General features: G+C 39.7%; 1 protein-coding gene across 9 annotated transcripts in view; it reads right to left on the bottom strand.

The window, feature by feature from the left end:
- Positions 1–13,734, bottom strand: part of LOC119648786 (prominin-like protein) — a 198,019-nt gene that overhangs the window by 43,956 nt on the left and 140,329 nt on the right. For 8 of the 9 annotated variants that reach the window (XM_038050628.1, XM_038050629.1, XM_038050630.1 and 5 more), the window contains 10 exons: positions 5,904–6,051; positions 5,677–5,805; positions 5,394–5,581; positions 5,093–5,257; positions 4,912–5,036; positions 4,780–4,803; positions 4,225–4,390; positions 3,987–4,156; positions 3,801–3,910; positions 3,642–3,746 (listed from right to left, as the gene is read on the bottom strand). In XM_038050628.1, coding sequence (XP_037906556.1) covers positions 3,642–3,746; positions 3,801–3,910; positions 3,987–4,156; positions 4,225–4,390; positions 4,780–4,803; positions 4,912–5,036; positions 5,093–5,257; positions 5,394–5,581; positions 5,677–5,805; positions 5,904–6,051 — 1,330 coding nt within the window. The remainder of the gene's footprint in view (positions 1–3,641; positions 3,747–3,800; positions 3,911–3,986; positions 4,157–4,224; positions 4,391–4,779; positions 4,804–4,911; positions 5,037–5,092; positions 5,258–5,393; positions 5,582–5,676; positions 5,806–5,903; positions 6,052–13,734) is intronic. The other variant, XM_038050627.1, reaches the window with a different exon arrangement.

The following is a 13,734-nucleotide window of genomic DNA, read 5'->3' as shown; positions in this document are numbered from 1 at the left end:
ATGGATGCCGCAATAACTGCAGTCAGCAGAGGACCTGGAGATGAAGCATCAACAAATGATCTTCACAATCACCTGAAGAACGTTATTATGGATACGGCCACAAACATACTTGGCCCCAGTCGCAAAAGGAGTCGGAACGGCTGATTTGAGGATGAATGTAAGCTAACAACGGAACGGAAGAATGCCGCATACCGAGTAATGTTGCATTCTCAAAGAACGCGGGCACGCGCAGAGACTTATCACGAACTCCGTCGAGCAGAGAGGCGACTTCACAGACGGAAAAAGGAAGCCTGGGAGAACCAACAAGTCTGTGAACTAGAAAACTACACCGCATCAGGCGCGGAAGTATTACCAACCAGTCAGCAGGATGAAGCCTTATACACCTCGATGCTCATCCTGCCGAGACGACTAAAAAAGCATAAGTCGCCAGGAGCCGATGGAATTACAGCCGAATTGGTTAAATTTGGAGGCGACCAGTTACACCAAGTGGTTCATCAACTTATGCTCAAGGTATGGGACAGCGAATCAATGCCTGACGATTGGCAACGAGGCATTATCTGTCTCATACATAAAAAGGGAAATATCACACAGTGCAGCAATTATAGAGGTATCACGTTGCTGAGTACCATCTATAAGATATTCTCCTCTATCTTGCTAGGCCGGATAGCTCCATACGCCCAGAATATCATTAGCCCATACTAAAGAGACGTCACTCCAGGCAAATTAGCAACAGATCAGATTTTGCCTCTGCGGCAGGCGATGGAAAAACTGTTGGAATATTGACAAAATTTCCACCACCTATTCATCGACTTTAAAGCCGCCTATGATAGCATAGCTAGGGTAAAACTGTACACGGCCATAAGAGAATACGGTATCCCAAAGAAATTAGTAAGACTGACTAGGCTGACCCTGACCATTGTGCGAGGCCAGATAAAAGCAGCAGGATTACTCTCAGAATCATTCGACATCAACAACGGTCTACGACAAGGGGATGCCCCATCATGCGTCCTTTTTAACCTGGCCCTCGAGAAAGTGATCCGTGATGCTGATGTAAATGCAAGAGGTACGATCCTCTTCAAGTCCACCCAACTACTGGCCTATGCTGACGATATCGACATCATGGGAAGAACCACCCGAGACGTGCAAACTGCCTGCATCCAGATCGAGCAGGCGACGCGAGATCTTGGGCTGCACATCAATGAAGGGAAGACAAAATGTATGGTGGCAACGTCAGCACCGAAGACGAATCAACCAACAACATCAAACCGCACTGGTCAAACACGAAGAAGAATAAGGATAGGAGAACACAACTTTGAGGCCGTTGACAATTTCTCCTATCTAGGGTCCAAAATCACAACCGATAACAGCTACGATGATGAAATCCGCGCACGGTTGTTGTCAGCCAACAGAGCCTATTTCAGCTTACAAAAACTGTTCCGCTCGAAACGCCTCCCCATAGGGTCAAAGCTCTTACTGTACAAGACTATGATCTTGCCAGTCCTCATGTATTCCTCGGAAACTTGGGTTCTTAGCAAGGAAAATTGCGAACTCTTGGCCGCGTTCGAGAGAAGAATCCTCCGAAGAATTTTTCGCCCCGTAGATGAGGATGGACGATTCCGCAGCCTACACAATGACGAAACCTGTGAGCGATACCATGACCGTCCGGTTGTGGATAAAATCCGCCTGAATAGGTTACGGTGGGCGGGTCACTTAATCCGTATGGATGAGGATGATCCCACCCGGAAAGTCTATAAGGGCAGACCCTGCCTAAGATGAAGAGATGGCGTGGGTGAGGACGCCAGACAGCTTTTAGAGATATCGAATTGGTGGACCTCGGCGCAAAACCGAGATGTCTTGAGTTCCTTATCAAGACAGGCCTAGACCAGATACCGATTGTTGATTGAGTTTGAAATATCGTAAACTTAAGAGTGATAGACAATGGACTCAGCGTATCCCATAGAGCGAACATATGTCTGCCGCTTTGGAGAAAGGATTTCGAAATAGACAAAGAAGAGTCCTAGCTGAGTGATGCATAACTGAACCAGGCTGGCGATGAATGGAGAGTTTTAAAGATTACCGACAGAATGGGGCTCATTACATTCGAACGCCCAATCTGTGAAGATACTTTCCCGACGTGACGTTTTCCCCGAAATTAACAGGTCTAAATGAGGCATAAAGCCCGGACCCAAATAAAAGAGCCGTCTTTCAATTCCTATGATGATCCTTATTAAAACACCCTGCCATGCCTTAGCGTGTTCAAGACGTGGGAAAAAAATCGTCGAGACTAGATGATATCCTCTAGTGCATTCAATTTCATGTTTTATACCGGGCGTTTTTTCCTTATGGGAGACTTGTCACCAAAACAGTATGGTTTTTATCGTTACAATCGGCAATTGATGCGGTTGAGGAAGTAAACGGTAGATTGGACGAGTCGTCACCGCCACGGAATCTTAACCATAGTCGTAACAACGCCTTTGATTTTGTAATGTGGGTGTCCCTTAAGATGTTAGAAAATCATTTTCATGTTCCAGGCTACTTCTTGGGAATATTGAGAAATTACCTAAAGGACCTTGTATATGAGACTCGAAAAGGTGAACGTAAAATGATGGTCACATCGGATTAAGCTCAAGTATCTATCATCCGTCCGGATCCCTAAAATGCCACATGTATAATAATACTCGGATCAGTTACGCGGATAATTTGTTGCTCTGGGTGCCGCACATTTGGCTGAATAAGCCCAGTGCATACTGATGCGGCTCTAATTGCCACACATTCCATAGAACAAACAATCTCAGCGTACACTGCGAAAAGAGGTTGGGATGATTGAGCACGAATTCTTCTTAGCTCTAGAGAAAATCAAACTGATTGTTTGACCAAAAAGAGGATCCTCACCGTCTATCCTATCCAAGTTGATGAAATTACAGTGAAGTTCAAGGCGGTGGTAAAATATCTGGCCATAATAATAGACTCGAGGATAATCTCGTTAGAGCTGACTCGTCGACTTGCGGGCAACATTGCAGCCGCAATATTTGCGATTAGTCGGCTTATGGCCAATGCATGATGTCGCGTGCCCGATAGACGTTTATTTTTAATAAGCTCGATGCAATTCAACCAACTTTATGATTCTAAAGTATCGGCTAGTGCTCCTATTAAGCAGATCTACTACAAGTGCCATCGCAAACACTTCTTTGTTGAGGGGGTCAAATATACCTTAATTGAAGCTATGCTATAAGGTAAATCCATCTGAATCCGGCAAAAAGTATTAGGATTAATCACACAACTACGGCGACCTTCATTGTAAGATATTCTCCGGAATGAATGATTACGAATACCAAAAATAGGCTAGGTAAATGTTTTTGATTTAGAACTCCACGCTCTTTAAAACTTGTTATATTGATATCGCTACCTCTGAATTATGTCATCTGTTCGTTATTGGCGCCAAATGTGTATTACTTTTGGATTCAAGTTTGCATATCTTTTATTTCCAATTAACGTTAATTAATTAATCAAAAAGTGTATCTGATAGTTTGCAATGGAAGGTACAAAATTATCTCGACTGAAGCTATTTTCTTATTGCAATTAATTCTTATTTTTTTACATATTTTCTTCTTGGGTTTATTGAATTATTAACAAAGAATTACCTGAGAGAAACGCAAACTCCACGCTGAACAATGATTCCAACTAGGAAATGAGCGACTACAACCACTGCAAGCACAGATATTGTGAGGAAGATCAAGGCTACAGCACTGTAAAATATACACTATCACTGGATGTACTGTAAAGGGATAATTTTTACCTACATCATTAAAAATCTTGAGCCTGAGCCTTTATTGCAGCAATCGTCTCCATATCCATCAGGGCGTTTACCACAGATTCCACACAGTAACGCAAGTGAAATGCAAAGCAAAATCTGAAGCAGGGAAATAATGATATTCATTTAGTAAATCCATTTGGTATTATATCGCAAAAATAATCTAAACCCTTACCAATAAAAGTACCGTGCTAACAGCAACGCCAAAATAAAACCGATAGATGCTGTATTCGTTGATGTACTTGTCAGCAATATCTGTACCTTGTTTCGAAGTATCTACGAGTGTTTTCTTCACTTGATCTAATTTTTCGCCCATCAGATCGGAAGCTTCTTTAATACTATCACCTGTGAATTTCAAATTCGATATCTTATTCAGAGAAGTTACATGATTGGCATAATAACGATTAACAAACCTGCTTGATTCATTGCGTTCCTAACTTTACCAACGTTGACCTGTATAGTTTTATTTAGCTCTTGGCTCATTGTTTTGAATGATTCTACAGCTTTTTCCATGACATTTACAATATTGCCATTCAATAATTTTTGAACATCTTCGATTTGTGATGTTAAGTCAGGAAGCTAAGAAGAAAGGAGACACATTTATTAAAATAGATTCAGAGCTACCACTATTGAAACAGAAGTCAAGCAATAAACAATAAAATCATTTTTAGTTAACTCGTAACAATAGTGATAAATCCGTTGTTAGTTATCAAAAGTGTTGGAAAAAAATAAAGTTATCATGAATCATTAAACTTGTCTATTTCTGGATGGTTATTTCAACAAATCCGTTCTCATGCCGAGTCAGTTCATTCAATATGGCTCTATCTTACTGTCAACTTCATCCCGATTATAAAAAATAATTCAAAATCTTTGTTTGTTATATTTAAAAGAAAACCAAACTTTCAACGATAACTGGAAATGAAATTGCAAAAGAATCATTTACTCAGATACTGAGTATTTTCACATACCCTTGGGAAATATCTGTCTAACATCTTTACGCATGTAAAGAGATGGTTAACGGTATTTTAAAATATGGCTAGCTCCATTAGAAATATTAAAGTTTTACTGGCTAACTGGAATTGCTAAAACTTTGAACATACCTGGTTATAATCAATGCCATTGGCATCAAGTTTGCCGATCTGGTAGTCTCTCAAGACATCGCCACATGCCGGGGCTTTACATTTTGTTAATGACTGCAGGAGTTCACGTTTAACACCACGCAGACCTGTCGATTGAAGGAATGGAAAAAAAACCAAGAAATATATTTCTAGAAGAATTTACCATCGTTTAGTTGTGAAGCATCCACCCTTAGTTTGTTTGTTAGCACTCTCATTTCTTGCAAATTGCTACTTATGTTTGGCAGTTTCGACACCAATCCACTCAAGTAATCCAAAGAAATTGCCTCCGATGCATTTTTCAAATCAGTCAAAAGAACGTCAGTTGCAGCTAAAAAGGCAAACGTTAAATTGGTCATCTTCTCAAGACGATTACAAGATATCAAGGAATCGTGAAATTCTCACTGACTCACTTTATATATCTTCTTCATTATTATTTCTATTTGCTTTCACTTTATATTACATACCTATCAGTGTTGATTCAACATTATCTTCAAGTTCAACATAGTTCGTAGTCAGAAGGAAATTTATTTGGGATTTTGTCGAATCTAAATACGTCCCGGTATCATCCACGCCGTATCGAACGGAGGTTGTTACATTTTCGATACCTTCTTGCATATAGCTATTCGTGACGAAGGCGACAATTACTCCAAATCTGATAAAGATAGCAAATAGAATACAAAAAAACAATTTTCACGAACAGAATAAACAATATTGTATTAAAAGTGAAAAATATCTTTGAGTAATTACAATAATCCTGTTGCAGCGCAAAATAGTAGGGTACCCCATATCACTCGTCGGCATGTGTCATGTTTCTTATCAAACGGTTGCGATCGGCCTCCGCACGCTCCAGCGCAACGACAACAGCAGAAACATAAACTAAACCAGGGCGAAAATTTGCGAGAAAGTAGATAAGATAATTAGCATGATTGGGAGTTATCCAGGAAATGAAATATTTCTAAAAAAACTTTACTTACCCGACGATAGGCATTAACACTATGATGAGTGCCGCAATTATAACTACCAATAATATGGCCCAATATTTCTGAAGAAGTTCACCATATTCAAACTCGGGACGAACCTTCGGTCCATATACAAGCTTGTGGTTCTCTACTTCAATATAACCTGCAACACAAAACGAATGCATGAATAAATATTTTTCTAAATTGAGCGTAAGACTAAAAGAAAAAACGAAGTCATTCTTCTCTGGTCTCCATTACTTAGATGGAATCCGTGGCCGGAGGGATGTCCTTACGGAAACGCACTTATTCTATCAAAACTTTTTAATGCGAGGTGTAACTGCCAAGCAAATGACTAATTTTTTCAGTGTAATTTTGCGATACTTCTAGCAATTAAATTATCTGAAATAAGTATAATAATTAACAAGTGGTTCCCGAAATATCGGAATTTGCAAGAATAAATATCTACAACAACGAAAAAAAAACAACAAGTTTTTATTATTTCAGATAATTAATCGTTGGAAACACCGCATAATTACACTCAGATATTTCGACTAATTTCTCCTTTTCTATATATTCTATATTACAGATCGAAACTTTAGAGTGTGTCTTCTAAAAGCCCTTTGCGTTAGTCATAAAGGAAGGTGGCGTGAAATGCCGGATGCTTCTGTTTTTCAAGGAAACCACAAAACTGACATGGAGGCTAATTCGAGTGAAGAAAAAGAAGCGCGTTCTTACCGAAAAGCTACGACAAAAAAAGATCGAAGTACAATCGTAACACAATTTGATTATTGAACTTTAGGAGCGGATCAGGGAATTTGAAATAGCAGCTACATGGATGCCGCGTCCTATCATTTTTGGCAATCTCAGCAAGCAGCAACCAACACAACAACCAAAATTTCTGCATTTGTGTTAATGGGCTTTGGTAGCGACTCATTAAAAATCAAGCCTCAGATTCTTGGAAATTCAAAGCAGAATTTCGCTACTCCCAGGGTAGGACGAAACCAAATTTTATACTTACACGCTTCCGTGTGAGAAAACGACTAGCCTCATTACACGAGGTCTAGACTGTACCTAATCACAAGGAGAAAATGGAAGAAATAAAAGTCTCAAAGCAATAAAACCGTATTCCACTTTCAGAGCCAAACTCGAGAACCGCGTTTCCAATCTCAGACTCGGCATTTTCCAGGACCAAGTGAAAACGATCAAGTCAAAACAGAGAAGAAACTTGAAACAATCAGATTGCTTCACCAAGAATTGATAAAGGATTGGCCACGCAGCACCAAATTGGAATTTGGACTATCGCTGTGTCAAATGTGATAAAATCCATGCTGAGTCAGCTTGCCTTAAACCTCCTGAGGATAAGCCAAAATGTATACGCTGCGTCTTACACGAACATTTTCAAATTGGCCGGCTTTTATCAAAGTTGTATCCAAGCGACACGTTTCGAGATCATGATTATTCATGATTATGATTAATTCGTTTGCTTCCTCCAATAGACCTTAGAATTATTGGCCTAAACATCAACTTTATTATCTGGCGTGTTCACCAAGTCGAATTTGAACTATTTGCAAAAAAAGAACGCTTTTTGCTAAAGTAGACTCGAAAACCGTCAGAGGTTATCCTTTCCCAACTTCAATCTGTGTGAAACAACAAACACAACGTGGTTTGACCCTTGCAGGAAAACAGCGATGCTAATCTCCAACAAAATTTACTGCATTTAGGTTTATACACAAAATTAGCACTCCTATTTCGAACCCTTTTCGAATGTCTCCAATATATATATCAATAACCGCCAACTTAAATACTTTTTCCTTACTTGAAACTGTTGCTGGACTCAGTGGCCTTATTATCTTTGATTGCAGTTTGGAAGAATCAAGCTCCCTCCCTCTCGTTCTGCCCCGGACTTTGACAAAACCAACTGAAGACACATCAACGGGTATCCTAAACTACCGCTACCTACTCGCCTGTATCTACAATGCTATAATCAATGAATCGGTTAACCTACTAACGCACATCATCCAAGCTATTCGTGATAAACTGATCCCTCAACGTACCCTAGACCGCAAAAACCTAATTGCTTTCTCTAACGCATTCGTCAAGATACTAACTTTAAGAAAACTCTCCGGACCAGACTTCTCGGAAACAGATTTTTGCCACACTTTCACACGATAAAAGCAGAAGTTTTCAAACTTGATTTTTCTATTCGAAAAGAAATCGGGTCTTGTTTTCGAAATGCACGAACTTTCGCCTAGCTAATGCTGAGCTAAACGCAAATACTTTTCATCAGCTAAAGCATATGTGCTCAGGACTTGAGAAATCATCCTTTTGAACTGCATTGTTCCTCAGAAATAGCTAAAGTGTTTTTGGATTACTTCCTACAAGTACATGGAAACAGTGGTTAGTTTCCATACAGAATACTCCTTTTGAAACAAGGTCAGCAAGACCATCCGTGGACATACTTTCACACAAACTTCTAAATACATACATACGTCCTGTCTCGAGTAATTAATATTGATATATAAGTGATTAAAAAACTAAAACGAAATGTTTCCTTTTGATCTCCCATTTACGGCAGCTCACTTTGTTGTGGTATTAACGTATTGATTTTTTTTCAGATTTTTCGGTTGGATAGATTCGGAGAACACTTTTTGAGGGTCATATTTTAAGCCCTCACTCTCCTACGTTTCACCCGATATCAAATATGAGATCAGTTGCGAAAAGTACTAATTGAGCCCTTTCATTTGATATCCCACATTCTGCGAAAAATTTTTGCGAATGTTAGTGCTTGGGCCGAAACCAAGCTTTCTTAGTAACAATTTTCGCGATGGGGCCCTCTGGAGTGAAAGCATGAGGAGACTTTTACGTACCTCCAGCAATAAGTTCCGGTGGCCGGCTTAAGTTCACAGTAGTGAACACCGAGCCGAACAGATCGGATGTTTGGTACCCAGCCCACGAATTTAGGCACAGGTCATCATCTGCATGCTTGCTGAACAGAACCTCGGCATTGGTTTGGAGCCCTAGATATTAAAGGTCATGAGTTGCCAGAAGGACAGCTCCACAGACGTTATGTTTGAGCTGGACTAAAGAGCCTGAAGGTTTTCAAAGACAATCACTGTATGATGCTTTGCTTTCCTAGAAAGACTGAATTTGAATCATATTAGGAAACTGAAGAGACTCATTTTTATGCAGAGAATGAAGGACAACAATGGTCTCTACTCAAACAAATTAGAAGAGTGTACTTCTCCACGAAGGATCTGCGCGCGGCTACAGGCTAAATTTTATCTCTTAGAACCTTCTTTTAAACGTTCACTGGAAGAGTTAGGGGAGCTGAAGATGTGAATTTAATTGAATAATAAAATAAATAGAAAGGCGAAAACCCTTGTGAAAGAACCCGTGTACACTGTTACAATTAAAGGGCTTTTTGGCTGTGCGCCCTTCCGAAAAATATAATGTGACCAGAGAGCACGGGGTGAATGATACTTTGATTAAGCAAAACTTAGCCTGAAGACTCAGACTTCTCCTAATACGTTGTTACCATTAAACCGATGTTCGCCTATGTATTCACACATAACTTCGACTCTATAATCGACTCGCGCCGAGCGAAACGAGACCTAAGATCAAGATCGAAAAAAATCGTTCGTAGCTTCGTAGAATACCTTCTTGAAAATAAATTAAAGCACAGCACATAAGGGTAAATTTCAATCGATAACAGCTATGACGACAAAATCCGCGCATGGTTGTTGGCAGCTAACAGAGCATATTTCAGCTTACAAAACCTATTTCACTCGAAACGTTTCACCATAAGGTCAAAGCTCTTACTGTACAAGATAATCATCTTGCCAATCCTTATGTACTCCTCGAAGACCTGGGTTCTTAGCGACGAAAATTGCGAACTCTTGGCCGCGTTCGGGAGAAGAATCTTCCGAAGAATTTCGGCCCCCTACATGAGGATGGACGATTCCGAAGCGTCCATAACGACGAAATCGATGAATCGACCGTCTGGTTGTGTATAAAATCCGCATAAACAGGTTGCGGTGGGCGGGTAACTTAATTCGTAGGGATGAGGATGTCGTAGGACAGGAATCCAGACAGCTTTTAGGGCAGTTTTAATGGACCTCGATGCAAAATCGTGGTGTCTGGAGTTCCTTACTAAGCCACGCCTAAACCAGATACCGGTTGTTGCGCCGTTGATGATGATGACATAAGGGTATCCTTCTTTTTCATGTTCTAGTCTATAAGTACCGAAATATTCACTCTGGTCGCTCTGAAACTCCAACTGATTCCAGCCGCCATGCTTGAGGGTTGCATGTCGGTCAGTTTTAAGCTTCATATTGGCTTACCTACTAATCCTTAATTTTACTTTAACCACATCACAGAACTGAATACCAAAAGTCGAAGATTTTGATAGCATATTCTTCCACAAAAGCAGATTGTTTTCTATGTCATTTTCGAATACGAACGGTTTTCTTTTGGCCGAGCAACTATAAAAGTTCGCTACCCATAATACTTGGCGTATGTTCTAAAAGTGAACCTGATCATCCATGCATGTGGTGACATCTTCCAATGTCATGGTACTTCTGACCGGACTTTTATGTGAATAATGTCGCGATGTTTTCGAACACTTATGTCCATTTTAGTGGGTTATTCCATACCTTTTATGATGTGATGGAGAGCATTCATCAGAAAGGCTACTTTATTTTTGCGACGGAAATTTGGACCTATTTCACGAAGTGACCAGTTAGCAATTCAATTTTTCGGCCATTTATCATTAAGAAGAAGGTGAGATTGCCAAATATTAAATTCGTTTTGGTTTCTAATGAAAAGTACCTACTTTTTAAAAAAATACTAAAAAATGAGAAAAAGTACTAAGGCCATGATGGACTTTAAAGGGTACTAGATTTAGTATTTTTGGTACTAAAGATTCCAGATTCCGCCGTGGCCCTCTCAGCCTTAAAATTCAACTGCCTTGGGGGTAACGTACCAGCAGTAATATGAGCTTTTCGAGTCCTTTCCCAAATGTGTCAGGCATACAAACGGCTGTTTAGGGTCCGCCCCACCTTTGCAGATCAGTGCGAACCTTACCATCTTGCAGCGATAAGGAAAAATATCTTTCTTCAGACAAGCGTTGAATGCGCCGAGCAGTAAGGCAAGCTGATGTTGAAACACTAGTTCGTGTACCTCTGCTACTTTTTAATTTGCCTCTTCCAGCTCTTTCAGGGTGACTTTCGGCGATAACTTTTCGCACTGTCAACATCAACTCGAATGGGATGCACATAATTCCCTTACGATATGGTGCATCTGTTCAGCATTTAGTGTACATGGTTTCCACAGAGCTCCGAATTTTTCAAGTGACCAGTTTATAGCCAAGTCCCTGTGGACCCCAATTTATTTTATTGACTAGCTCCTGTCACCGGGCTCTATCTATCGGTAGTCAAGATCTCGGACTTTCAAAGAGCAAATAAGCACCAGGCCGGAAACCAAAATCCTTTCTCCCAGTAGCGCCTTGACCGCTATCGTTTTCCACATGGAAGACAATGTCTGCGGCTTGCTTTTCTGTGCCCTGGATTGTGCCTTTGATGAATCTTTTTCCACAGGCTTCTTGTTGCTTTCGCTTTTTCACCAGTTCGCTAGACAACAGATTATCTGCTGCCAGTTTGAAGTTTATGATACTCACGTCGGGGATTACGGCTGCTTTCTAAGCATCACTTGTTGATGTCCGGTTGCGTCTATTGGAAAGCCGTTGCACAACGTCCCAATGTGATTATTTACATAATATGCAGATCCTAAGTCAAAGTCCTCAGTAAAATAAAAATAAAATCTTGAAATCAGGAAAAAGTTAAGTCAAGTATGGTTAAAATTACTCAACTATGACAAATCCTACCTGGCCATATTGGTGACATGACAGGTCTCGTGATAATGTTCAATGCGGTTAAAAATAAATTATCGTTTAGAGGCCTCAAAAAATGCTAGGGCGTCAGCACAGCAGGACGAGTATCGGACCTGTCCAGAAATAAGCAGGAATTCTTAACGCATGAACGCCGTTAAAAGTAACGAAATTAGTCCAAGCCAAGCTAATCCGTCTGTACACTAACTATTGGTAAACTCGATAGGAAAGTAGAAGAATTTGGAAAAGTCTTTCAGAAGAGACGCATCGATTTTGCGCTTCGCAAGAAACTCAATGTGTGTGGTGGCAAAAACTGCGGCATTCAATGTGAACGGTGTGAATACCGATAAACTCCTATAATTTGGTAGTACATGCACTCATATTGGTGTCGACGTTGTCATCTCTGAGGGCTTCTATTAAAGAAGTCGAGCGATTCGATAATCGATTGATAAGGGTTATTATTACTCCAGTTGATCGCACGATTTATTTCTTTACCGCCTACGCCGCAAAGCCATGTCGACCCAAAGCAGAAAAAGTCACCTTCTGGCAATCTCGAGATAAATACCTAAAAAATGGTCGTTGACACTCCTGCCATTTTTCACTGACAAATCTGATATTTGATTCAAACTTCGAGCTTATCAAGATAAAAGCAAAAAATCTACAAACAAAGAATCCATGGCGGCGTTTGTTTCAGAATTCCATTTGTTGATTTTAATAGAGAACTGTTTATCATTATTTTCAATTTTGCATGATTCATACTTTTATACTCGAACTAATTTCGCTAATCCCGCATTTAAATGATAAGGGGAATCCCAACCTCAAAAATACGAAGTTACAATTGATAAAAAGAAACTTTTCATTATGTTCATATTGGGGGGATTGTATCAAAATACGCTCCAGAAATGGCACCACGCTATCTACAATTATTCATCTCAAATTGCTGCGATAATTATTAGCTTGTGCGACCCTGAGACTATATTAACTAAAAAGCACCCTTGTTTGATTACTTTTATTAAAGCAGGAAGTTCATTTATTGAGCTGTTTTCTTGATTTTGCTGTAAATAAGACATATATATATATATCCTTCTCTGTTAACCAACAATAGAATAAATGATTATCTGCTTTTCATAAAGCTTCACAACACAAACCAAGATTAAGATATATTTCTAATGAATTGATAATTGTTCGATAATAAAAGTCACTAATTTTCATGAATTCGGGAATTTAGTTTAACAATTATATCGATTGATAAGTAATTGATAATGATATCCGACAGACATGTCAAAATTGAAGCGGCGTTTCCTTCAAGTTATTTCGTTGAAATTTATAAGCTCGAATGTTGATATGGATAACACAAGGTAATATCTCTTTTCCGGCAATTTTCATTTATGAACGAAGCGTTAGTGAAGGTTCAATTTTTTTATGCCAAGGTAGGTGAAATGCTTGCCCCATCAGTCAGTTCACACCTCGGAGGTTTGTCCAACTCCTTCTATTGATACAAGTTTACTGACCAAAGACATATCTTTGTCTAACTGGGTCCCCCACCACCGAACTTTCGTGTTATTTTTGGGCCTTTGCCTTCTATGTAACCCAAATCTGGGCCGTCGCTTGCCTTCAAGGCTTTTAAGGCTTAGTTGAAGTCTACGACTTCAATTTCTTTCTTCGAAGCTCTGCTGGTTTACTTGATTTGATCCTTGGTTTCCTTTTCTGGGCCACCTTAATAAAACTTGATTTCAGGTTCTAGCGCTCCCTGATTTGGATCATCTTTTCAACAAAGTTGCTAATAATATTATTTAATACAAACATTAATTTTCGACTTTAGCGTTACTTCTCACCTTCAACAGCTGAGGAAGGGTATTCCGAATCACCAAAAATGCAAAAACGACATGAAGTTTGCATCATTCTAGGTACCCCAGGATGAGGTTTCGTCATTTGACGAGCGGCTGAAGTCGAAAGATGATT

The sequence above is a fragment of the Hermetia illucens genome, chromosome 2, assembly GCF_905115235.1.
Source record: "Hermetia illucens chromosome 2, iHerIll2.2.curated.20191125, whole genome shotgun sequence".
NCBI lineage: Eukaryota > Metazoa > Arthropoda > Insecta > Diptera > Stratiomyidae > Hermetia > Hermetia illucens.
The sequence above is the reverse complement of the archived record's forward strand: the minus strand, read 5'-3'. Positions and strand labels throughout refer to the sequence as shown.